General features: G+C 35.3%; 1 protein-coding gene across 8 annotated transcripts in view; it reads left to right on the top strand.

The window, feature by feature from the left end:
• Nucleotides 1-26,524, top strand: part of MON2 (MON2 homolog, regulator of endosome-to-Golgi trafficking) — a 56,421-nt gene extending 29,897 nt beyond the window's left edge. For 4 of the 8 annotated variants that reach the window (XM_026866513.1, XM_026866505.1, XM_026866483.1 and 1 more), the window contains 12 exons: nucleotides 265-558; nucleotides 1,310-1,508; nucleotides 3,402-4,030; nucleotides 8,647-8,790; nucleotides 9,332-9,349; nucleotides 9,615-9,743; nucleotides 11,631-11,821; nucleotides 19,874-19,934; nucleotides 21,121-21,244; nucleotides 22,060-22,267; nucleotides 23,069-23,151; nucleotides 24,952-26,524. In XM_026866513.1, coding sequence (XP_026722314.1) covers nucleotides 265-558; nucleotides 1,310-1,508; nucleotides 3,402-4,030; nucleotides 8,647-8,790; nucleotides 9,332-9,349; nucleotides 9,615-9,743; nucleotides 11,631-11,821; nucleotides 19,874-19,934; nucleotides 21,121-21,244; nucleotides 22,060-22,267; nucleotides 23,069-23,151; nucleotides 24,952-25,115 — 2,244 coding nt within the window. In that variant the 3' untranslated portion in view covers nucleotides 25,116-26,524. Of the gene's footprint in view, nucleotides 1-264; nucleotides 559-1,309; nucleotides 1,509-3,401; nucleotides 4,031-8,646; nucleotides 8,791-9,331; nucleotides 9,350-9,614; nucleotides 9,744-11,630; nucleotides 11,822-14,574; nucleotides 14,759-19,873; nucleotides 19,935-21,120; nucleotides 21,245-22,059; nucleotides 22,268-23,068; nucleotides 23,152-24,951 lie in introns of those variants that run through there. The other 4 variants (XM_026866521.1, XM_026866497.1, XM_026866491.1 and 1 more) reach the window with 2 other exon arrangements.
• Nucleotides 26,525-27,321: the final 797 nt, after the last annotated feature.

Here is a 27,321-nt window from a genome sequence, read left to right as displayed (position 1 = left end):
ATGTTCATCAGTATCCTAATATATTGTTTCCTTTTCTAGTACTTTATGTATAACTGGGGCCTAAAGGCTGAGGCTAAGAAGTACTTCCTGCACGTTGCAGTATTTATGCATTGATGTTCTTCCATCAGTGTAGGGAAATTAATATCTTGATGTACTTTGCAAAATACTTTTAAATGTGAAAATAAGGGACAATTTATTTCATTATCATTAAGAGCATTATAATATTTTTATTGTACAACAGCATATGTCTTATTTATTTTGTAGTGGAATATTTCAGATTATTTTTTCCAAAGAGGTGAAATAATTGAAAAGGAGCTAAACAAAGAAGAAGCAGTGTTGCAGAAACAGGCAGAAGAAAGGGGGGTGATGCTGAATAGACCTTTTCATCCTGCACCACCATTTGACTGTCTTTGGTTATGCCTATATGCCAAACTTGGAGAACTGTGTGTGGATCCCCGACCTGCAGTTAGAAAGAGCGCTGGGCAGACATTGTTTTCAACTATTGGTGCTCATGGAACTTTATTGCAACATTCAACATGGCACACAGTAATATGGAAGGTATGATGCGTAAGCTTTCACTAAAGGTTTTTGAAAATTGCATTCACATTTTGGTAACCACTGACATGCTATTTTAATATCAGTTAACTAGTTTATTAAGACTTTTTAAAGATAAGATATGGTGGTAGACTGATGTTATCATTTGGTTTGGGTTTTTTTTTTTCACACTTTCTTTTCTCAGGCCCTTAAAGCCTTACGAAATGTAATTTTTGTATCTTGACCATTTCTTTCTTACTCAGAAGTTGTATAAAAAGGCTCCTTCCTTCCTATGAAGATGAGTGACTCCCTTGTGCTAAAATGTGGTGATGTTTGAGGGTCATGTGATTGGATTGATCTGATATTAGATTGAACTTTACTTTGCACTCTGTTACGGCGCTCTTACTTGAGAGGATCTGTCAAATGCCATGTTGTAGATCATAGTCATGCAGATTGTGCCTTACAGAAAAAGTCAGGCTATAGTTGAGTCTGTTGTACCTGTGAGGTGTCTGAGATCCACTGGTTTTAGCCTTCTGTTAGTGCTAATGCTGCTCTCGGTGGTTTTGATCATGCTGTTTCTGACCTTCTCAAGTGAACACCAGTTGGTTGATTCTTACTCTTAGCTGTTGCAGAGACTGTTTAGAATAAGGGAATCCTCACGGTGACACAGTGACATAAAGGATAATAGAAAAATTACTATTTTTTGTTGTTTTACCATGAATACAACTGTGTTATTTGAAAAATTGCTTTTTTCCTCTTTTTCTGGCTATTATAGGTTTTATTTCACCTGTTAGATAGGGTTCGAGAATCTTCTACCACAGCTGACAAAGAGAAGATTGAATCAGGAGGAGGCAACATTCTCATCCATCATTCAAGGGATACAGCTGAGAAACAGTGGGCTGAGACATGGGTATTAACACTGGCTGGAGTTGCAAGAATATTTAACACCAGGAGATACTTACTTCAGCCTTTAGGTAAAATTTATAGTTTAAAGTCATGGAAAGATACAGTAATAAGCTCTCTGCTTTTGTATATTTTTTCAGTTAAAGTACTTGGCAAGACTCTTAAGCTTAACAGTGTGTTCTGTTGTGTCTCAACTGAAATTTGATGAAAATTATGGAGTTTTTAATTCATGCTCCTTAGAGCCAAAAATTCTAAGTACCAATTTCATCTTCCATATCACAGTACTAGAGATTAAATCTCGCTAGTCACAATTCTGGATGCCAAATAGCTTTAATTTATAGTAGTCTGATAATAATAATAATAAAATTATTATTATTATTATTATTAGTATTATTATTATTATTATCATTATTATTATCTGTTCTTTTGGTTGTCAGAACATATTTTTCCTCTTGTCTTTCAGAGGTTACACAACACTTGTCTAGAACTCTTCCATAGCATCTGTGTCAAATTTAACAGTGCTCTTACAGTGTAAACAAAACTCACTTGTAAAGTCAGTGAAGTATATAGCTTGGAAAAGAAGAAAGGAAATTTTTTAATAAAACGATTGGACTTGTTATGACGTGCAAGATGTTAAGATTACCCAGTATTTCAAGTGATTCTTTTTCTTCTCTCGTGATATTCCTCCACTGTTTGTCTTGTACAGAAATGTCAGTTTGAGTTACTTTACTGTTGTCCCTAATGCAACTAAGGGAAGTGAGTTCCCCTTTTCTTCTTCTTTCTTAAAATCTTACCTTTCACATTTTGAAGTTTTTTATTTGCTACTATAACTCCTTGGTATCTTTATTTCTTTCTCTTCCTTTTTCTTAGGCTCTGATTTTTCCTAATTTCTTTTTCACTTTCTCCTGTAGAAATTAGACATCAGGCCGTTTACCAAACTATTGTGAAATATAAAATATTACTACATACAACTGAACAATGTAAATGTATTGAACTAGATAATAAAATTCAACATTCGTGCCTGTTTTGTACAGAAAAAAATGTTTTGTTTCAGTTTAAGATTCCTAACAGAGATACTCTGATATAATTTCAAAACAGCTTTCATTTCTAGTTTGGTTAACTAGAATTACTTTAAAAAATAAGAATGTGATATAAAGAATATACAGCTTGCAAGGAGAATACCCAATTACATTAATATACCTTTACCATCCCATAGTATGCAATTAATATATATATGTAACTAGAAAAATGTTTTATTTTGGTTATTTTCAATACAGATATCAACACATTGATAGCTATCAAGAATATTGGTCATTTGCAGAAATGTAGTAGATTTTAAACTATCTGAAACTTGAGTTAAAACTGAATATAAAATTAAAACATTTTACAGGGCTATTTTAATTATTCAGACACAGTAATTAGTAACATAGAGAATTAAAGGTTAATGCTAAATTTAATGTAAAACTCCAAAAATGAAATCTTTCTTCACAGTACAATTACCAGAGCATTTTAAAATAATTTCTTTATAAATGTATATATAGGTTATATAGAGATTTGACCTTTAGACTATAGATTTGACCCTTAATTTCTTGTGTGTGCTTAACACTTTTTGAAATCAACAGACATCTGGGAAGTATAAGAAAAATCTGTTTCACTATCCTGAATAAAGAAAACATATTTTTCTGATATGGGATATGGTATGTGATTTTTTTTCACGAGCAAATTCAACATAACATTGATATATTGTTTCATTCTTTATATTTGTGTGTTTCTCTGTTATGTTAATTCTTTCTGGTTATGGTTGAAAATATTCTGAAAGTCATTCAAGTCATCACCTAACTTCATGAAGTTTCTCTGTATTAGAGTAACATGAACAGCCTTTTAGGGACAGGGTGGGTGGGAAGGGGAACAGGGAACCAGTTCCAGGTTGACTTTTTTTCCCCCCCCTCTCTTTTTTACAATAGGAGACTTTTCCCAAGCCTGGGATGTTCTTCTTGATCACATCCAATCAGCAGCACTCAGCAAAAATAATGAAGTTTCCTTGGCTGCTCTGAAAAGCTTCCAGGAGATCTTACAAATTGTTTCTCCTGTCCGAGACTCTGAGAAGCCTGACACACCACCAGCTATCAATGTTTCTGTACCTGTGGTAGTAGGAACAACAACTGCCACTAGTCTTGGCAGATCCTTCATGAGAACTGACTCCATAGGAGAAAGAATAGGAAGATACAATGGATCTGAACCCCCTGTAATAACAGATGAGATTGAAGATCTGAATCTTTGGTGGGCAGCCTGGAACAGCTGGTATAGGATTGGCTCAGAAAGTACAAGGCCTCCAATTACTTGTGATAAATTGACTTTTATTCCCAGCCAGCCTTTTCTTACAGCTTTAATTCAAATATTCCCAGCTCTTTACCAACACATCAAAACTGGTTTCAGCATGGATGATCTCCAAAAGCTGGGTGTCATTTTGCACGGTGCTGTTTCAGTTCCAATCAGTTCTGATGCTTCCCCTTTCATCCTTCCATCTTACACTGAAGCAGTTTTGACAAGTTTACAGGAAGCAGTGCTTACAGCTTTAGATGTTTTACAAAAGGTAATAACGTGACTTCAAATGTGTGGTGAAAGTTAAGCTACACTGTGTCTCAGTTCTTCTTCTAACTGTAGTGTAACTTAAACGTGCATTTTTAAATTATTTATAATTGCATCGTGTACTGTATTAAAACAATCAGATCTCCATTCTGGTGCAAACCAGGTGCTCTGCATTGAAAGGAGTGGTGTAACCTTAATGAAATGCACTTTGCTTGATTGCAGAAATACCTTAAATATTGTGCTCTGTTTGTAGCCATTTACTTGTCTGTGTAATATTAAAGTGTTGTATTGCTCTAAAGGTATGTACATGGAGGTGGGAGAACAAGCCCATAAACAGTATTCCTTATGTTACCCAGATACTGCCATAAACAAAGTCTAGAAGAATAGTGAACTTTGAATTCATGCAAAACATAAAATACAAAAAGGTCTCTGGCAGACCACCTACCTTCTTGCCTCTTGTTAATCAGTGTTTAAGGAAAATACTGATCTCTGCTTAAGAAATTCTTACTATAGAACTCATCCGCAAAGAGCACTCTTCATGCAAGTGAATCTGTAAACAACAAATTAGGGTGCCCTTTTTCTGGATATTTAAAAAAAGTATTGCTTCTTTCTTTTTGGAGTTGTAAAATATCTCCTTGCAAAAAAACCTGTTCATTCAGAAAACATTCTAAAGAAGCAAAGTTGATAATAAATGAGATCATGCATTTATATTAAGCCCTGTTTAAAAAAAAAAAACAACTCAAAAACCTACTCTGGAAATGCTAGAATCAAAACTACCCATGTGACCCGACTTTCATTCCCTTTGGGATTTCATGGTATGACTACTTCGCTTAACTATGTGGTCATTCCTCCCTCCCTGCCTCTGCCACGATCCTGTCCCATTTAGCTCATAGATCACATGGTGCCTACTAAATGAGCAGCAATTCGGTATCTTGTTTTCTTTTTGCTTAGTGTGGGTTGACTTATCTCATACTGACTTAAATCCCACAAGCAAGGCAGAATCATTATCTTACAGCCGTTCCTTTAATTTATGGGTTTAACAAATATTAATGTATTTTGAGAACAGAGTTATAAGATTAGAATTTGATATTAAATCAGTTTTATATGCAGGGATATAAATAACATGCAGTTTTAACACCAATCATAGCCACTACATTTTCATCCTTTTCCAGTCATGCTTGACCCTTTTGTACCCTTCCCTTTCCAGCAGCTCAGCCCTACCCAAGTCCTGTTTTCCCCAGTTAAGTACCCCATATATTCATCTCGGATTTTTCTGTTTCTGTGTCAGTCTCCTTATCCAGATGTTCCTGAAGGCTACAGGCATTAGTGTTTTTCAAAGAAGGGGTTAACAGAGTTTTTAGCATGAGGAAAAACTCTACTTTTTTTTTTATACTCCTGTTCTTGTCAAGATGTTAAACTGTTTTAGCTGGAGTTTTCTTAAACAATAACAAAAGCAATAACTCCCCATGAGAAATAGAGACATGCTCTCTTCCCCTCTCCCAGTCAAAAGGGTTAGTATAGCAGTTACAAGCCTTAGCAAATACAGACTTACATAGGAAGTCTTAGGTACCTGAATTTATACAGTACTTCCTGCCCCATCTATAGTTACATTACTAACAGAACAGCACTGAAGTCTCTAAAAAAATAAGTTAAAATATAATTGGACATAGTAAGTTCTGTGAAGTTGCATGAACACTCCTCTTGTGAGTTGTACTGCGTTATACAGCCCTGATGAGGCAACTAGCCAGTGCTGATGTGGAGCAAAGGCCATCTGTCAGATGGTTTTGCTAGAGGCAACAGTATCTTCTTCCTCTGTTGAAATGAATTAATGTCCTCAGGAGTACACACAGAAGTTAATGGAACAGTTCAACAAGAGTATGTAAATACTTGCCACCTTCTTTTAAACAAAATGTTTCTTACGAGTTTGCATTGCAGGATCAGAGTAAGTTTTGTACTTTGCTGATACAGGGAGATTTGGGTCAGTTCTGATTTTCGAAGAAGTTCTGGAAAAACCTGTGTATAGCATGACAAAACCCTGACATTCTACACCCTTTGTCTTAGTTTTTCTTTTTATTCCTCATTAGAACTTGTTCTCTAGTGTTTCACTGCTGTAGTATGTGCCCACTTCATCACTGTAGCTCAGCTGAAGTTTGTACTTACGCTCAAATTCTCTGATTGTTTTCACTGCCTCCGTACGTTGACTCTGGGTCAACTGTGCAGTGAGCCAGCTGGCTCATCAGACAGAGGAACACAGATACATACTTGGGGATCAGAGACATTTGAATTGTGCCTCTGCAGGCAGTATGGATGCAAACCTCATGAGTTGATTGTGGTAAACTAAAGGCTGTATTTACATACACTGGCAGAGGTGATAGAGAATTAGCTATGGAGAGCTGTAAAAAAACAGTAGTCCCTGACAGTAGTTGCACTGGGAGTTGTTAGATAAATCTGAACTATTAAAAAATGCGAAAGTTAGTCTGGAATGCTTTAAAGCATAAATTCCTAAAACTAAAGCCCTGTGCCAAATTTTACAACAATCTTCAGAGTGCTTCATTTTAGGTTTGTGTTTTGTTGTTGCCCCTGACCATTACTTTCTTATTTATATGTCTCTTTACTTCAGTATGTAAATAAGTGTGCTTAATGCAGTAAATACTACTTGTCTTACAAGTAACTCTTAAAGATACTTTCAGCATCCTTAATCACACACTTTGCTAGGCTGTTTTTGAGTTTTTCATACACTTAGTTAAAAGGTACCTGGTGTCAGGCAGAAGTATAAACCTCTTAGAAAAGAAATTCTGGTTAGATGAATTTTGAAAATTAAGTTACCCCAGTCTCATTTTTTTGTTATTATGTGGATAATGTTTAGAGTTGAAAATACCCCAGTAGACTGGATAGAAAATGTTTCTATTTATAAAATAAAAAAATTAATATTTCATAAAACAGGAAGTATAAGAAACTACTTATGCACAGACTTCAAATAGGAAGCAATTACTGCTGTTGTTCACAAGTACAGGGGTAGTAGCATGTGAAATAATTTTCCACTGATCCTGAAATGAGTAAAAATAAAAATCTAGCAATACGGAGTGAATGGCCAATGTATTTTAAGTTTTGCCATTATAGATGTTAAGATAGTCTTCTGTGGGTAATACAAGTCGCATCTGTGCGAGTAAGTTGCAGCTATACAAAAGTTATCCAGGGGGTTGTGGATGCTCTTTCCCTTTCTAATCCATGTGTTGGTGCATAAAATAATTTTTTATACCTTTTCTGATAGGTAAGTAATCTTGCGTTAACCTGTTAAAAAAATTTAGTTCAGTGACTCCAGTTCAGCAGCATATCAGCTGAAATTGTTTTACACAGTGTTGAATACTTTTACATCAGCAATTAACCTTTTAGTCTTCTGCCATTCAGGTGAGTATCTAGCATCAAATGATCTTTTGAGCACCAGAAAAGAAGTATGGCTTTTTAGGAGTGCTGCACTATATTCATAATGTTGATTAAGCTTTTTGAGTGTTAGACACGCATTTTGAATTGCAGGAAGCTGAGGAAAAGGGGAAGACCACTGGTGATTCATGGAGTGCTTTGCTGCAGGTTGTAGACTGCCTGAAGGTGCAACTAGGTCTTAGGGTGATGTAGTGATGACAGTGCCTATAGGCCCTATTGGCTTACTCCCTCTCATGGCTGGGGACTCGGGAAATTTGCTAGCCCACTGACTGCCACAGCTTATGACACAGCCTCAGCATGGAGGCTGCACTCGAACAGCTTTGGAGCTGTTGGCACCTTGAGCGAGTTCAGCCACAATTTGTCATGCATGATCTGTGGTGAATGAAAAGGGGGTGTAATTCCTCCCCAGAGAAAAATGACAGTACAAGCACAAGGCTCTTTTTGTGGAGCAATAAATAGACTGTTTCTTGAAGCTTTGAGAGGAGAGACTTTAGGAGGAAAAGCAACACATTTAAAATGACAGAAAATAATTGGAGTAACTTCACAGACTCGTCGTATCTGGCTTTGAAAATAAATGCCCTAAAATTGCCTTGGGATTTATATTGCAACAGGAAATCATTAGCTGATGACAATATGATATTTTATTGACATCTTGTAAGTACACCCTTCCTGAAATGTTTTCCATTTTAAAGCAAGATTATGAGTTTCAGCTATACCAAAATCATATCATTCTCATTTTATTTATGTTCCTTTCTGTAAGACACAATTTTAACTACTTACGAAAACCATGTATGAATTACTTCTGAGATTTAAATGTGTCTTGAAGTAGAACTTAAAAAAGATGTGGCTGAGATCAACAGACAAGACTTATGTAAGACTTACATTTTGCTGTCATGTTGAAGCAGTTTGTAAAGAAAAGGTATCTTTTATTGGACAAAATGAGATAGCTGTATTTACTAAACTATAGATGCTCAGATATCTTGCCACCTATTATACTTTAATCAAATAACAAAGCTACTTTCCTTACACTGTTAGAACTGTACACTGTCTTTTATACAGCATGACTCTTGCAGAGTCTTATATGGGAGTTTTTCTTTAGGAGTTCCTTACGCTGTTACAGATTTTTGAATACAAAAGCTCAAGATATATATTAAGCTTTTGTATTTTCTTTTGATATAGGCTATATGTGTGGGCTCAGAAAGTATGCAGATAATGTATCCTGCAATCTTCGACCAGCTATTGGCCTTTGTAGAATTTTCCTGCAAACCTCCACAGTATGGACAGCTGGAAACAAAGCACATTGCAAATGCAAAGTATAATCAGGTAATTCATTAAATCTCATTTCACTTGGCTGGTGAACCCAATTCAGCTTCAGATATAGGTTGTTTAGCAAGATGCTTTTATTCCATCTGGAAACATTTGTTGTGCGTGTTGTGTAATAAGTTAATTTATTAGTATTTTTTACATGCTTTTGTTATCTTTGTTTGCTCCCTTTGAAGTATACTTTGCTTTTATAGTTTGTATTTCTCCATGTAGGAAGGGTCTTGCCTGGACACCAGACATAGTGAATGTGTCTGAATTTGTCCACTTACTTAATCTAAACCAACTTTACCTACATGTGATACCAAATTTAATAGAAAGACATGATAATTTTGAATGGAGAAAATTCCCTCAAGCTGCAAATTTTTGAATTGCACATACTGTAGAGAAATAGGACAATAATGTTCAATAATTCTTTTTCTCTGTGTACTCTGCTGTTCACTAAGCATGAGCATCTGATTCAGTGTAATCGAAGAGGTAACTATTACGTATGTATTAATTCTTCTTATTCTATTTGTCCTGCAACACAATGGAATCACACTAGATACAACTATTTGCGCCGGTGAGTTAAATTTCCTTAAAGATTGTCCTAATGTAGTTGCTTGCCTAGACTGCAACATTTCTTCTACTTAAATGTACTTTACTTCAAGGTAGAGTACATTTTCATAGTCAGACTACGTTGTATTTGCAGTTTTGTTGCTTGGACTGTATTCTTAGCAAACCTTGCATGCATTAAACTGAAAGTTCAATGCAAAACATGCGTTTTCTGTTCCTTAATTAATAGGTTTTCACGTATAGTTCAGTAATTTACTAATGTCTTTTCCTAGGCGGAATGGGTAGCACTGAATTACGTACCATTTGCTGAGAGATCATTGGAAGTTGTTGTGGACTTATACCAAAAGACAGCTTGCCATAAAGCTGTGGTAACAGAGAAAGTTCTTCAGAACATTATTAAGGTAAAATTTTGTTCTGCAAATGCTCTGAATTTAATGAGCTTGTATTGAAAATCATTAGTTTTATTTTGAGCTAGTGTTGATAAACACTTTCTGGGAAGCTTAAAGCTTTAGTAAACAAATTGATACTTTATGAAGATGAGCAGCAGGTAGTAATTTCTTCTGAAGCTGCAAGGCTAGTGATTAGGCTATATGTATTGTTCTTTAGCTGGATAATGTCAGCATTGGTATTTCAGTATTAAGATAAAAATTTAACAAATGTTTTAGGCCACAAAATATAAATCTTTGAAAGTATTATGCATCTGAATCTGATAAGCAGGCCTCTTAGTATGGCATTGAAGGCCAAAGACCAGTTTCTGTAGACTGGCATATATATTTCGAGGATGTGTGCTCTAGCTATTACTTCTGATTTACTTTTAATGACTTCATGTGTCATTGATGTAGCTGTGAAATGTTATGGGTGCACAAATGTGCCTTTAAAGTGAAATTGCCAAACTCCTAACTATTTTTGGCCTTGTTTCCATTTAGCAAGTAATTTTGTTAAATAATTGAAGTAGTAGTAAATGTCTGGAGAAAAAAATGAATGTGACCTAAGTTTGTTTGTAATGACTTGTCTGACATCAGGTTGTTCGTGGATAGAAATTTAGAAACCTGAATGTGTTTAAAATAGTTATGTGGCATTGTTTGGAATCTATTTTGAATTAAATATTTGTATTTCTAAGTTAAGGCAGTTGTTTTCCACTTATCTTTTAATGGGATAGGTGAAACTGATATAAACATTTTTCTTTAACATTCAAGGTCGATAATAATGTGATCCATTGCAGTAGATAAAAATGGTTTTGAAACTATTTTTCACATCTCTAAAGCCTATGTTGTTGTTGTAATTGGATTTAACCCCTGCGAACAACAGCAGCAGAAAGAAATACTCTGTTTAGGATTAGATCCTAGCTCTCCTAATTTTTGGCAGTAGTTAATAAAAATTGACTCACTCTGGAGAGCAAGAGTGAGTCTCCTCTTTCCTCCCTTTACTTTCCTCAAATCAGATGCTTCACTAAAAGCATTGGGGCAATATGCATAATACCCAAATTTAGTCACTATGTATTTGAAATGTAAATTAAATAGTTTTCCAGGATAACTTGGTATCAGGCTCTAGTTAGTTTGACTAACAATGCTAAAAGGAATACCTATAGTGTAAATAGTACATATGCTTAATGTTTTTAAACTCATTAATGACTTTCTTTTATAGATACTGAAGCCATATTTCTACCTGAAAGACTTAAAATTTGCTGTGTTTCCATCTGATATTTATATGAGTTGTATTGCAGCCTTTATCTTAGAATTTCACTCACTGTTTTTGCTTTTAAACTTCATTTGTTGTAACAGTCAGCAATGACCAAGTTCCTTGAGTGGTTATGCATACAGTTCAACTTATGCATATTAGGAAAAGTTGGAATTTAATGAGGCCTTTTTTTCTTTAGTGCGGAAGCACTTGTGATAGCTTTCTAGGAATGGGACTAAACTCTGCAGAATACACTTATGATAACAAACTGCCTGCAATCTGTTAGATGTTAGGAAAGCCCATCTGTCAGTCTTAGCAGAAATGGTGGATGGCAATACAGAAACAGAAAAATTAGTGTGGGATTTCATAGTGGAATTGGTAATGGATTAACTCTGACTTCTAACCTTGTACTCAGCAACAGACCTGTGCTTTAGTCAGCTGGTATATGGTAAATCAACTTTATATTTTTAAAAAGAGCAACATATACCAGCAGAAAAGGTAAGGATATGTACTGTCATGTGTGATGATGTCTGCCAAGATCTGCATAAACCTGTTATATTCTCACATTTTTCTGAGCAACTATAAACTTTCTTTTAACATTCATTTTGCAGACACTAAGGATACCTCTTAGTCTGAAATATTCCTGTCCTTCTGAAAGCACATGGAAGCTAGCTGTTTCCTCTCTTCTCAAAGTTCTCTCTATTGGACTACCTGTTGCAAGGCAGCATGCATCTTCTGGAAAATTTGACAGTATGTGGCCAGAGCTAGCGAATACTTTTGAAGACTTTTTATTCACCAAAAGGTAAGCACAATAGCACTTTTTTTTTTTTAAAACTAGCAAATATTTGTAAGTAATTTGTACAGTAAATGTATCAGTAGAGTTTATTAAAAATAGTCTTATCATTAGAGATGTTTGTTATCTGGAAATTATTTTAATAAATGAAGGAAAAAAGGTAACCAGTCTGTCTACTTCAAAAAAGTACACTGTTAGAAAGTAGTAAAAAAAAAAAAAAAAAAAGGTGAAATGTCAGAGCAAGAGCGAGCTCAGCAGCCCTCTTGAGTAGAACGCATAGCCTTTCTGAGCAGGCCAAGGCTTTTCTGGATGGACTCCCAAGGACGGTTATTATAGATTTGACAGAGAGTTACTGATGTGTACTCAGTTTGTTTCTTTTTTTCACTTTGAACAGAATTGCAACAATAATTTTTTTTTTTTCTTAGTTAAGGTAAACACCATTAGCCATATATGTATGTCCTTGAGTTCCATCTTGAAATATTCCACTTACTCTGAATTTTGGAAAATTATTTCTTAGATTGCTGTTCACTTAGAAGCCCATAGTTATCTTGCATTTGTTTCTACCCAAGATAAACTGACTGCACCTTAATAATTAACCATGCTTTTTAATACTTTGTGAATAATATAGCTAAATATTCAGATTTATAACTAGACAGACAGGCAAATGTGTAAGTACATGATAATCTCTCAGGAATGGAAGTCTGTAGATGTGGATGGGTTGAGGAAGTCCAGAAGTGAAAAATAATAACCATCTGAGACAATCTGATCTATTAGTTTGTTCAGTTGAAAGAATACATCATTAGCAAGATGGCAAGTCTTCAGAATATGGTAGAAGAATGCTTCAGAGAAGAATTTTTATTGTTCCTTGAGAATGGGTGAAAATTTATTTCAGTTCAGCAAATATTATCTAGGTTAAACGTTAAGGAAACCTTTTACTGTAAGGGAGGTTAGATACTGTAGAAGATTCCTTAGGAGCAGTATGTAATTTCCATCCTATATGAACACCTGTGGGTAAGCATCTTTTAGGTGTAGTTTAAGTATATCTAATGGTGTCTCAGATTAAAGGACAATGTGGAATATGAAAAACTTAATTCCCTGATTTTCTGTGTTTATGCTGATTTCAATAATGAATTAATCTTTCTTTTTAATAGAAAACAGTAGGGTTCTGTACCTAACACTAATATGCTGTGTATTTGTGTGTGTATAGTTTTCAAACACACAAAAATCAGCAACCAAACACAGCTGTATTTACTAATGATGAATAAATAGCAGCTTGCCCAAAACAGACAAAAACTAAATACCAACGGAACTTAATTTTAGACACACATCCATTCATGAAAACATTTGTAATAATGAATGGTTTTGGAATTTCATCAATAGGGTTACATGACAACTGAATGAAAAAACCTTTCTTTTGCATGTACTTCAAACAAATACTGTTAAATAGGAGGACCTTAAAATAAAAAAAAGCTCATCACGACATCATAAAAGACACTTTAATCATCCAAGTTTGTGTTTTTATGCTTCACAGTTTCTTTAATTTGAAATAGTCTTTGCAGTATCTTGTTTAGATTTGTTTTCAGCTGTGGTTAGTAGTCCTGCTTCCATTCCGAGACAGGCAGTGCAGATCAGCTAACATCCTATAATCAATATCATTGCTGGGTTTACAAAATCAAAATTAAGGTTTTTCAGGTTATTGTAGGAGAATGTATATTCACAATATATTCCCAGTTACTCTGGGAATATGTACTACTACTTGCTGTAAATTAATTATTCCTAAATATCTGTAAAACAGATGAAACATACCCATTTTGCATGTTTTTAGCTGACCCAGACTGGCACTCCTGCAGTTTTTGGGTATTAATCGTTCATAAAGCCAGGGAAGTAAGATTATCACAGATTTTCAATGTAATTCAAGATAATCCACTATCATCGGCATGACCTTTTTGACCAAATATGTTGTTCGTTTTTCTTAATTTACAGTGAGTGATTTATACTTTTCTTGAAAGTTGTTCCAACCATAGAAATCCCATCTTAACATGTTGCTTGCTAGAAACAATCACTGTTGGCGTTAATTCTAATAGCTTTTGCCAGCTGTCATACATGGGTGAATATTGTCTGGAGGTAGAGGAAAAATAGTACTTCTGTGATTTATTTATGACGCCCTAAAACTTGTATGTCTTTGCTTAAGTCTGGTTTTGCCTCTTTAGAGACCAGAGTGTATTCTATAATTTTACAAACAAAATGTGTTTTAGGAATCAGCATTTTCATCAGAATGAAAGATGTTCTCTCACTTAGAAGCTTTTAGGTTCAAAATAATTTAAAATATTAAAAGTAGGCTGGTGGTTTATAGAACATAATGGCTACAGCAGGATAATTTGTCCTGTTCTTGTAATAAATGGCCATTATCATTACTCTTCCAGGCTTGTTATGAGTGAATGATTTTTGCTTATATAGTTGTACATTGTATGGCTATTGAGCGTCTGGTTATGGTTGGGGGGTTTTTTGCCCCCCTAATGTCTATCTTTTTTTAAATAGCAGTTTGTCTTCCCATGTGCATGGTTCTTCTAAACAGTGCTTAGTAGCTTTAGGGTAGATAACCTTTCTGTTCCCTCTATCAGTCTGAGTCTTGTGGTCCTAATAAAAGTTAAAGCTAAGAAGGAATACATCTGCCTCATGCCAGTAGTCAGGACTATGAGTAATAGCAGTCATTTCTCCTTTTCTTCATCCTCTTCCTCCTCCTCCTCACAATGCTCCTGAAGCGTGCCTCTCTCGCTGTGATACAAGGAGGGCCCTAGAGATAGCTATGGAAGTTCTCCACGTTGAGGTAATTCTCTTCTGATTTCCTTTGGTTAAGTCCTGCACTTCTGTGCAAGATACTGTGAAACTAGCCTTGGCAAATGGGACAACCTGTCCCTTTTGTGTTAAAATTTTCTAAATTGTGTCTTTTAGTGGATTGTAATTGCAGTATAGTCAGTCTCTTACATTTGTAGTTGTTCCATTTCAAAGTGTAAATAGAATTCAGAATTTTAAAATTTACTGTGTTCTTTCAATATTTTTTTTCTTTGTGATAGTTCTTATAGAAAATACATGTTAATTGTAGTGGTGTCATATTCCATAGTGATTTGGGAGAATATCTTCACTGTTTTGAAAGTAACAGCTAAAATGTATGGCTGAATTGAGGTGCATGTCAACCTTCAGATTATAGGAGAAGGCAAAGGGAATTTATTTTCCTTTCCAACTGTCCGTGTTGGTTCTTTATTTTAGGGTAGCTAGGTAGTATAGGTAGTATAAAAACTGTTTTTCGTGTGTTCCCTGATCTATTTATATTAACAATGAGTTGTGTTTTTTCAAACTTTTGGTAGTACTTGGATTTTTGTCTGTATTGCCAAAATCAATTAACCAAGACACAGATGAGAAGACTAAGACCCTCTGCTCTTAGTTAGATTAGTGACTGTAAACTTAACTTGGTTTTAGTGATCTGGCTAACCATAACTGTGTCTTACTGTGACTCAGTTATCCCTGGTGGCTTTTCAACTTGCAAATATGCAGTGCAGGACAGGGGGTTTATTAAGTCAGGTGCAGAAGTGTACAGATCTGGCTGCACTGCTGAAGATCAGCATGGATTGAAAAGTTCTGGAGCACAAAGAATTTGGAAAATGCAATTCAGAGATACCACAAGGGGCTGTTGGTGAGACAGAGTAACACCACTACTGCATTAACTGGCTTTTTATTGTTATCCAACACATCACTCCATGTGACAGGAATACAGTTAGATATATTCAGTTAGATCTGAATATGGTTAGAACTGAAAATTTACTTTCTTATGCCTGCATTCTGTAATTTTTCTGAAGCTCTGTTTAAAGGAAACTGAAACGCCTTATCACAAAGAAACTTACTTTTCTTCCTTCACTCCTGTATACCTTTTCATACTCCACACTTTCCACTATTTAAACTACATGTTCCATGCTATTATCTATCCTAGCTTCATGCAAAGCTAGGTAAATATCTTCATTTTTTACCTTCTCTTCAAGCCATTATTCTTCAAAGCTGACTTAGCACTGCTGGGGTCATTCTAAATTTGAAACATCCGCATCTGTGTAAAACTTGCTAACGTCTTATTGCAGTCAGCCCTTCTAGCAACACTGCATAACATATTTGGCTAGTTTTTCCCTTCAGCTTTGTTCTTTAAAATATCCCAGTGCATATTGTCTCATTTTTGTATGCACATTCTCCAAGTCTCTACCTGACTGAGGATAGAGTAGAAAGATAAAACTTTTTCCTCTTTCACTGATGATCTAAATTTGTAATCAACATTTTAATAATTTTTCTAGTCTAACTCACAATTCTTCTAATCACTGTGGTCCTAGAAATCACATGTGTAGATAGTGTAATATTGCTTCTACCAGTGAAACTGAGTTGGCTTTGGTTAGGCAAGAGGTCACTGTAGTTAGAACCCTTCAATTAAAGCTCTGTAAATCTCTGTTTAACATAGTGAACCTCCCCTGCATGGTCTTGTCTCTAGCTTTTAGACAGGAACAGATTTCAGGCCAGCTACAGGCTGAAAGAGAGGAGATACTCATTGATGTTTAAAAAGTACAAAGCACAGCAGAAATGGTCTCCACAGTTTTGTACATCAAGAAATTTCAAATATAGCCAAAAGAGCCCAGGTAAATGAAAATGGAAAATGTTACTGTCATAGAGAATTAACAACTTCCAAGCAGTAAGTTTTGGTTTGTTTTTTGTTTCTTTTTAAAAGCAAGCTACAGCTGAGGAGGCTCAATAATCTTGATTTTTATTATAAATCAAAATGACATTTAAAAATTAATACATTTCTTGTAAATTAATTTACACAACTGTCTTCTAGTAAGAGGCTGGTCTGTTTATTATTTTATATCATTCTTCTTTCTCAGAGACTTTCATGGAAGCATGTCAAGCTATTATATAAAATAAAACTCAACAAATGTGTATATATATAATTTACCAGAGCAGAAGTCTGTGCTCACATGAGGGAATTAAATCAATACTCTCAAAAAAGATGGTTCAGAGCAGAGTGCTGCTGTGCACAGCAGGACTCTGGGTGGCTGTTAGCTCTTTGTTGTTAGGCTCTAAAGCCCTCCCTAGACAGTGGGCAGCATCTGGGAGCTCTGTACCTAGGAAAACCTTTACATAGCAACAGTCTGCATTGCACTGCCTCTTATCTTCCTCTGCTCTTGACCCTTCTGGTACAGTTTTTGCTGTATTGCATCAGACCAGCAAAGTTCTGGGCCCCTAGATAGATGTTTCATATAAACACCTTACAAAAACCTATTTACTTGGAGTAATTTGCTACTTGAACAAGTGTGTAGCGTAACTGTAGCATATATGAAAAATGAGATATGGATGACTGGACAGAAAGGTCTTAATACTTCTTTAAAATAAACTTCAGCTCAGAAAGTCAATCAGTCAAATTAGGAAGTGTCAGAATGAAAGCTTTCCATGTATTTCAACATGACCTGAATTTGTAGGCAAATTTGAAGGTTTTGAATAGTTAACTTTATATATTACAGAAGGTACTGACTGAACAGCTACTCAGTATTTTATTTTATTCTTTGTTTTCAACATATAACTCTAAAACTCCTGACTGCCTAAGACAGAAACCAATAATAAATACAGTATTTAATATTTTCTTTTTTGGGTTTTTTTCTAGTCATACATGTAACACTTGAGTGTTTCACAGACAGTGGTGAAGTTACCTACATAAATTCCCTTTACGGAAGGGAGATAGATTTATTTTTCAAGCAGGAACATTAGTACATACTGTCATAATTGTCAAAACTGAAAATTAGCTGTAGGTGTGCAGACTGAACTTCAGGTCTCTCATGCTAAGCACCCAGAAGATGGGGGGAAAAAAGCCTGTCTTGGAAAAATCTTACTTGATTAGATCAACATCATATAGGAGCACTGGGAAAGAACAAAATACCTGTTAGTTAAACTAACCAGATTTGAATGAGATTTAGAAGCCTCCAGAGTTCTTAAATCTTCATTAAAATTGGCAATGGAATGGAGAAGACAGGCCCAGATTAGTACCCTTATGAGGACAAGGCTGGCACAGGTCCAGTTGTACATTTAGCAGCTGCCTTGCCAGTGAGCATGTTCTGAACTACCCACCTTGTCTCTTGTTTCCTGCGGAGGAATGTGAGGTGCGGAAAAGCTGGGGGCTGGGGAGGGAGTTTGGAAATTAGCCAAAGGATGCCAGTCTGCTTGTCACTACAATACTGCACTGATTCCTCTGCTTACAGAACTTGGTTCTTTGTTCAGTCCAGAGCTCTGTTTTCCTTGCATCTGCCTATTCTGCCATAAATTAGGCAGGGAATGTTGTGGCAGGTTGACCCTATCGTTTTCCTTCCTTCTCAGTAGTGACCATCCTGTGTACTTACTCAGATGGTTTTTCTGGAGGAAAAAAAAAAAAAGTATTATCTAATTTAGGATGCATCGTAACACACAAGTATACACAATAGCAGCAAGTTGAAGTACCACAGGCAATCTTAATTCCAGTATTTCTAACCATTCCTTTCAAATTGTCAAATTTCCAAACTGTTCCTCAGCTTGAAGATATTATCATTATTTTAAGAAAGGATGCCTAAAAAGAGTGCAAGGTGACCACAGAGTGATATTTTCATGATACGCTCCTTCAGCCTTCCCATTTACATAGGTCGGAAAGTTCTTGTACCACAGGTTGTCATTGGCTCATAATTGATTTTACTTCTAATAATTTCACTAACTGTGTGTTGAATCTGTGTAGATCTTAGCACACAATCCTATGATTATGGGATTATAAGCAAGGTATTTCAGCATTTATATGTTGTGTGAACTACCTTCTTTGATTCACAGAGTGCTCACTTTAGGTGTTTTATTTCAGAGTAGTTCTAGTCTGGCTTCCTGTCATGCAAGCATCTGTGAGAGCTTGGAGTACATTTTTTGGCTTAGTTTCATTGAAAATTAAGCCAGTGCTATGCACGTGTAAGACCAGACATGAACCAAGGTTTATAAACAGGGATGTCTAAAAGTTTAACTTGAAAAGCCCTTGTCTGATCCAGACTAAAACAGTGATGTAGGCACATCAGCTGAAGTAGTTGATTGCTGTCTAAGTAGGAGGCCTTTGCTCTTTCTGTCCTGCTGAGGAACTTGGCCCAATAACTCAGCAGGAGCATAATCCAGCAGAGGAAAGGGATTTGAACTCATTGAACAGGTAGACCACTAAGTACAAGGAAGGACTCAATAAATGAGATAAAACTTCACCAGAGAAAACAGCATAACCAATGACTGGCATAAAATTTCCAATGAAAAGATAAAAGATTTCCAAATTTACAAGCAGGTAAGGTAGGATCTTGTAAAGTGTTGGGTAATTTTCAAGGTTCAATCACTTATGGACAGTTCATCTGTAAATAAATTTTGATATACAGGGAAGAACAAACTGTAGAAAGGTGTGAATCTCTTCAAAATTTTTGTTTGTAAAATGGATTGGTCTCCATAAAATTAATTAAGAATAAGAACAGATATATCAATTCAGTTATCAAGGAACAAGACAAAGTAATGTCCCATTAATGAAGAGTGTGTTTCATTAATGCAGAGGGAAATCTAAAATAAAAATTAGGATTTTTTACGGATGTACTGCTGAAAATTAAGTCTCTTATCTTGCATAGTGAGAGGAAAAAATGTAATAAACTGTGATCCCCTGATGATACCTTCACAGACTTGTCTAAACAGATATTGTGACTTTTGCACATATAAGACAAGAAAGATTACTTCGAGATGCATACAAAAAATGGTGTTAGTGATGCAAGTCCTTAATCAGGTCCATCAGTTGTAAATCTTCAATTTTAGTGTTTTACTACTTTTTTCCTTTGAATCATTTTTATCATCATTAGTCATAAGATTTTATTCTAAAATGTTAATCATTACCATATAATAGTACAGACTTGGTGCAAGTAATAACTTCAGATGTAATGCATTTTCTCATACTTATCTCCTTACACATGTTGTGAATTTAAAAGTATAACATAGTATGTTTATTTTTAGTACACCTCCTGATAATCTCTCAATTCAAGAATTTCAGAAGAATGAGAGTATTGATGTTGAGGTAAGGAGACTGTAACAAATACACTGTTGAATGTAACTGATAGTGACATTCAGAGATTGCATTTGGTTCTGAAATAATTTTTTGAGAAGTTACCCATTTAATGTTTTTTCTGTGATACTGTTCTCCTTTTGAAAAACAAGACAGGAAATTCATAGGCTCAGAATTTGGCTACTTCAGAGTTAAGCAAAAAGTAGGAAGCAGCATGCCAAAAACTACTTCTTGTCCACTCAAGTTCAAAACAGCGTGAAGTCGATAAACCAGAATATGTTTCTGCCTCTAATCCATTACCTGAATCTTACTTATCATGTTGCTGCCAAGCAATTACACAGGTAATTGTAAACCATGGAGGAAGTTGACAATTAAACCTGAAGTGAATGCTTTCTGTGTTGAGGGGAGGGGATTCAGTCAGCAATGACATTGTTGCCCTCCAGATATGTTCTCAGTACTGAAAAGCTTGTGCATAAATGAAGAAATGATGTCTTGTTTGTGCAGTACAGAGACCGCTGTAATTGTAAAAGAGATCATGTATGGTTGGATAAGGCTGAAGCAAATTAAGAGATGATGGTACTTGGGATGAACAGGGACTGGTCCCCTTTCACTCCAGGACAAAGAGGTGCAGCAAACTAGGGATTAGGGGTACAAAGGAAGAGGAGTTGCAGAGAAGACATGACAGCATCTGTGGGTTTGATCGCCTGTGAAAAGAGGTGAACTCACTTTGTTCCTGAACAGGAGCATCAAGACCAAGGATAGAAATCACTTCAGTTAATGTGCATTGCCTTAAGCTCATTTAGGTAATTAACTCACTTGTTCTGCTTTGCTGATGTCACATTGTAAACATGGGATATATGTGTCAATGTCATAGTGAGAATATTGAATTGGGTGGAGGGAGAGGGAGATTCCTGATGTTAGATCTTCTCTTTTCAAACCATAAATTCAGTTTGAAGAATGCCAGTGGAAAACTGAGCGATAACTGCTTCAGAAACTGACAAGTGTGTGGGGGGGAAAAGTTTATTATTTCAAGTTGTTACATGCAAGACCACAATTTTTGGACATATCTGCAAATTTTAAAAGCTTAACATTGGAAGATACTGTGAAGTTTCATTAGGCATGTCTCTCGTTTAATGTTTCCGTCTTCTTCATTCTAGAATTACAGAAAACCAATATAAGTATATTTAATTTATTTTAGGTGGTACAGCTTATCAGCACGGAGATACTACCATATGCTAATTTTATTCCTAAGGAGTTTGTTGGTCAGATAATGACTATGCTCAATAAAGGCTCAATACATTCTCAGTCATCCTCCTTTACAGGTATCGTACCTGAATGACAAAAGATACAGCATTTAAATATACTAGAAAGTAATAAAAATGTTGAGACTACTTATTGCGATAAAGACTTGAAGTTCCATGGCATGTATTCAGTATAGACTGTTTGATATCCAACTTGTTTTTATAAACTAGATTTTATTTCATGGAAGTTGCTGAGCATTCCTTGCAATTTTTTTAAAAATCATTTCCATCTTGGTCAGTATCATATATAATATTGTATTTGTGTTACTTTATATTTATACTTTCTACCTAGTTTGTTTTGCATTGTGCCAGCTGAAATCGTTCTAACAATAATTTCAGACAATTGTGAGACAGACATAATATCCTGTTCTTAAAAGCTAAATGACCTTAGTGTAACTATATGGCGTACCTAACCAGATACATTATCTGGTTAAGAGATGGCTTTTCTGGTTAAGAATAAACATTCACAGTTTTTTGAAATGGACATAAGCAATTCAGAGAAATATTTGGATTGTATAGTACCAAATATTAGTACTCATGATATAGAACTGGGGTTGCTGTTTGGGTTTTTTTAAATTGATTTAATCTATTTTATTATTAAAGCAATGTCAGATAGGTGGCAATGTTATGTATGTTATCTTTTATTTTTGAAACTATTGTGATTGTTGCACAGTCACCTTAGAATGTATTTTTAATATTTGTTCTTATCACTTAATATTTTTAAATACTAGGGGAGGAATAATCTTATTGCAAAATACAGTAAACTGATTGAAATGCAACATTTAGTGTATTGGCATGCACACTGCACAATTAAATATGACATTTTACTTTCACAGAAGCTGAAATAGATATTCGAATGAGAGAGGAGTTTTCTAAGGTGTGTTTTGAAACGCTGCTCCAGTTTTCATTCAGTAATAAAGTCACAACTCCTCAGGAAGGCTACATCTCTAGAATGGCACTTTCTGTGCTCCTGAAAAGGTCACAGGATGTATTGCATCGCTACATAGAAGATGAGAGGTTAAGTGGCAAATGTCCTCTTCCACGGTATGTATGTTGTCTTTAGGAAGTGAAAGGTATTACCAGTACTTCATGAGAAGAAGGTTGCATTCAAAATATCACTCAATCATTTAAAATACTGGGGGTGGGGGTGGGTGAATTTTAAAGCCACAGAAATGTTTGTAGGGAGGACATTTCAAAGAAAATGTTGATACCATTTTTTTGTTGAAAAAGCTTTAAATAATAATGATTGTATTCAGTGCTGTTACGTAGGCAATAGGAATGTAACTTAGTATCTAACATTTTCTGTTAGTGCGACAATATTTCTCATACCTATAACATAGTTCTGATTTCCCCTTACTTCCAGTCTAAATTGAGAAATGCAGTCTCCTGAAAAATAAGATAAAATATCCAAACAGTCACATTGTGAAGCATCACTCAAGTAATTGTTCTTGAAACAGAAAAATTGACTGAAGTACCAGGAAATTATTTAAAATGGGAACTTACTTAAATATCACTTAACTTTTGAAGGTTTTGATGATGAATGATGAAGTTGGATTATTTTCATGTTACAGTTAATCATGTACATGAGTATTTTCAGATTGAGATGTGTGTGCCGTACTGCTTCCAGTATCAAATTTAAAGCTATCCTAGCTGAGAGACAACAGCAACGATGGTGGGGAAGTTAAAGACAAATTACAGCCTTAATCTCTATATATCTTTTTTTTTGGTACACTTCATTGCTCTGTTTCCATTACATGTTTTTTAAATGTTGTGTAAGTTTCATAGAAAACTTATATTCCTGAGACAGAAATGAGGAGTTGACTGTTTGCATTTTTCTCTTTGTAGGCAACAAGTAACAGAAATCATATTTGTTTTAAAAGCTGTCAGTACTCTCATAGATTCACTTAAAAAAACTCAACCGGAAAATGGTAAGTTATTGTTAAACAACATGGTTCTAAACAAGGTAACATTTTATCTGCCACAAAGATATATTTATCCTTTCCTGTAGTAATTTTCACACAGATTTGAAAGAAGTGTAATGTGTAAGATTTTGGTATTTTGTATAATTCTGTGTATATGCAGGTGGCAGGTAGACTGAAAGAAACCCCACAAAGTTTTTCCAGTATACCTAAAAGTATAAGGTCCTAAGATATATTTAATAAAATAGAAAGCTTCAATTTACGGTGTCTTTTATTGATAGAGCTTGGTGTCTTCTAAAAAACCCCAAAAACTTCCGTAAAATGTTAATAGAATTCTTAAATATATGTGCTCCTGTCTACATCCTTTTTTATTCTTGTGATACCTTTATAGGTTGCTATGTATCAACATTCACATAGGTGCACTCTGCAATTAAAGGGGTGTACAAGTGAAACGCATGGGCAGGGGTCTTGCTTTCCTTATCTTTCTGCTCTAGTACTTCCTGTCCCGAGAAAGATGTCTTAGTTCATTGATGTAAAGGGTTGACAGGTGTATCTGGGGGCCTGAATTAAATGGAAGACCTTAACTTCATTTATAATCATGTGTCCTGTTCTTCCAGTAAACTGCACCTATTCTATGCATAGAGAATTCCCACCAGAAAACTTAGTCACAAGTCTTAGTTGAATCAGCTGTATTGGACTCTGCAACTCTGACAGAATTGCATATACAACACTTCCCTCTACCTCCCTGCTTTTTGATATTATGAGGAACAGAAAAAGCCTTTCCAATCCTCAAAACAAACAAACCAGCCTTTCCAGAAAGGTTTCATGAAAGAGGCAGCACCTCACTTGCAGCATCACTGAGCAGCCAGATTTATGATAATGTGGTTTCCAAGGCTGATGGCAGGAGGCTGCTAGGGCAGAACTATGCCAGGATACATAAAGACTTTTGGCAAACCCTGAAGGCAACTGAAGTGCTATTTTGGTGGGCCTCTCTCTTAGAGGGGTACAACAGCCAATTCAGCTGGACTGTTTCCCACATCCCTCTTCCTGCAATGAGAGAAATTTTTCACCTGGTCCATATGTGGCAGTGGTTGCCAAACCTCTTGCATATTTTCTTTTGAAGACAACCACAGGACAAATTAGTCCCACTTTACTCCTACTTCGTCTAGCTTTTAATAATTTTATTTCTTTAAGAAAACAATGTCATCTGAAATCACGGTTTTGCTGTTTATTGAAAACTGAGCTTAAACAAAGCTAAGCAGAGAAGTGACATAATAAATAAAATTAATGCTACAATGTTTAATTTCCCTTGTTGGACTAACAAACTTTACCATGGATATTTTTCTGTCTTGGTCCAGTGTTTCTCCCTCTGCTTTCTATAGCTCTTGTAATCTGGAATGATTTGAAATTAATACAAGGCCTCAAGTTTCCAAAAGTGAAATGTGCATCCAATTAAATGTTCTGTCAATAGCTGAGAAAAGCAGACAGAAAATGTATGCGTATTACAGATTTCATAAAAGTATTATCTTCAATTTGTCAGTTCTTCATCCAGAAAACAGAATGACTCATATGTAGAAACACAGGTGTGTATCACAATTTTATTATATCCCATCTGGCTTCCAGCTGCTGTTGCAAAAGAAAATCCTACATCATGTCTGAGAGCCCTATACAAATGTCATAGTGTCTATATAGCACTAAGTACCTATATTTAGGTACCTGAATGTGCCCTTATTTATACAGGTACTGATAAAACCTGTTGTAAGAATTTGGACAGTAAGTGATGCAGTCTGTTTTTTTTCTTCATTGCAGTTGATGCTAACACATGGGCACAAGTTATTGCCTTGTACCCGACTTTAGTAGAATGTATCACCTGCTCATCCTCGGAAGTGTGCTCTGCTCTGAAAGAGGCACTGGTTCCCTTTAAGGACTTCATGCATCCACCAGCATCCAAGGTACAGAATGGAGAGTCTTGACCCCATAAACATTTTTTTTATTCTTGAAGGAAAAAAAGTATCCAAAAATGTTTGTTCCCCGGGTGAAGTTTCTCTGAGGAAATCTCTTGTGACTAGTACTTTGGCAACCAGTGCTGACTGCCTTTTAACTGTACTAACAGGAGCTCAGTAATTCATGAATACAGGTTAGATCTCAAAGGTTCCAGAGTGCGTAGCAGTGCAAACCTGTAATAAATTTAACTGAATAGTTGGAATCATTTATAATCTAATGTACTTGCTACAGTATCTTGAAGTGGTGATTGAAAAGTGGGCTTATGTACAGCTTGTTGTGTATGTGTTAATGATGTAATTAAAAATATTTCAATTCAGTCAGATTTATTAGGCTGGTGTTTTGCACCCTTTTTTTGAAGTACAAATTGTACTAAAATTTTATGCAAGATGGTACTGTAACATTCCATATATCTGTAACCAGCCTTTGTAAACAAAGGGAACTGATATACTTGTGTGTATAATAAATGGTACAGTTCTGTATAAAATAGTTGCATTTATTATTTAAATTCTTTTTAAAATATTGATAATGTTAAATGCTTGAAAATGTATTTATTATAAGTTGTATGCTTGCATTTTTACTTACAGTTCCGCCTTTTAAATTACCAGATATGCTTATTCATATCTGACCATGTTGTTAGTTTTGCTTAATTGAATGTATCTTCTCTGTGGCCACTGGACATCTAACAAACAGTCATATGACAAAAAGTTTCAGCAAGCAGTCAGTAGTCTGCTGATCTCAAACTTCAAAGTAGCTGACCTGAAATAAGTTTGAATATGCAGAAATTCACTGTAGCACTTCAACACTACCATACCTCACTTCATAATATATTTGTTTAAAGATGTCTGTTCCTACTCAACTCCTCTAACCATTTCTGTATCTGCAGCCTTGCTTAAAAACAAAAACAAAACAAAAAACCCACACATATTTGAGGGATGTTAGCCTTTTTTGACCTTCTTGGCAGGTATTACAGTGTTTGAATCGTGACTCAAGAAAGGTGATTTCAAATATCTGAAATACTTGGCTGTAATATTTGGTTCAGTAATTTTAAGCGCTTTGTTTTGTAATGTCTTTTCAACCCAAACAAATTGTTCTAATCTTTTAATTATAAACTGTGTCTGATATAAAACCATGAGGAGTGTATTTTTGGAAGAGAGTTATTCACTTAGAAGTACAGTAAAATTTCTCATTAAGTCAATGTGAGTTTGTTTCACATAATACACAATTGAAGCAAAACACTTTTAATAGTATTGTTTTAAAAGATTTTGACATAGCACTTAAACTCTTATTTAATTATTATATCAATGATGTTTCGCCTGTATTCACAGATTCTTAACCTGTGATGTGAAAGCACAAAAGCCAAATGTAAAAAAAAAACAACCAACCAACCAAACTAAAAAAAACCCAGAACCAACAAACTGAAAAAGACAGGTGCCTTTCTATGGACTTCAGAATTTCAGAGCTTACCTTTAGGTTTTTGTTCCTTTAAAGTCTTTTGTAGATATTAAAGAGATTATCATGCATAAGAAATGGTATTATATTTGTTTGCTTTACACTTTCCTGGCTAAAGGGACGTTGATTGGTACATGTGAATAGATGTAAAAGTTGTAGGAGCTTCAAGTTGAAGGTGTGAGAAACTGGTCAGGGTTAGAAATACCCTGCATGACTCCAGTTTATGGCCCTTTTTTAAAAACATTGTGTTTCAAAGTACAGTAAATATTAAAGAGGCTTCAAGACCTTGAATGTTTCTCTGTGACCAGAGTTGTATGGAACTTAATCATCAAGCGTGAATAGTTTCTGGAGAACACACAGTTTACATTAAGGAAACAAATGATTCTCATTAATAGAATTTATGGTCAAAATAGCTTCTCTGGAGGAGCAGTTCCAGCATACTGCAGAACTGGGTTCCATGTACAGATACCAGCATTATCCGTACTCTGAAAGTGAAAACCTGGCAACTGCTCTCCTAATTAGTGGAAGATAAGTCAAGGTCTATGAGGTGATTAAAGAAACAAAGTGTAGGACAGGAAGGAAGGGTATTAATTTGGTTTAGAATATATTAACCAGAATTTCTGGAAGGAGTGTGCAGACCAAACTGTGGGTGAGTTTGTTTCTCGTGAGTTCCTAATTGGCTTTTCAATGATAACACGGATGTCCAGTGAGGCAAATCTTTCAGCT

Source organism: Athene cunicularia, assembly GCF_003259725.1.
Source record: "Athene cunicularia isolate RWA chromosome 1 unlocalized genomic scaffold, athCun1 chr1_part2, whole genome shotgun sequence".
Classification (NCBI taxonomy): domain Eukaryota; kingdom Metazoa; phylum Chordata; class Aves; order Strigiformes; family Strigidae; genus Athene; species Athene cunicularia.
Note: the sequence above shows the minus strand (reverse complement) of the source record. Positions and strands in the feature narration are given on the sequence as shown.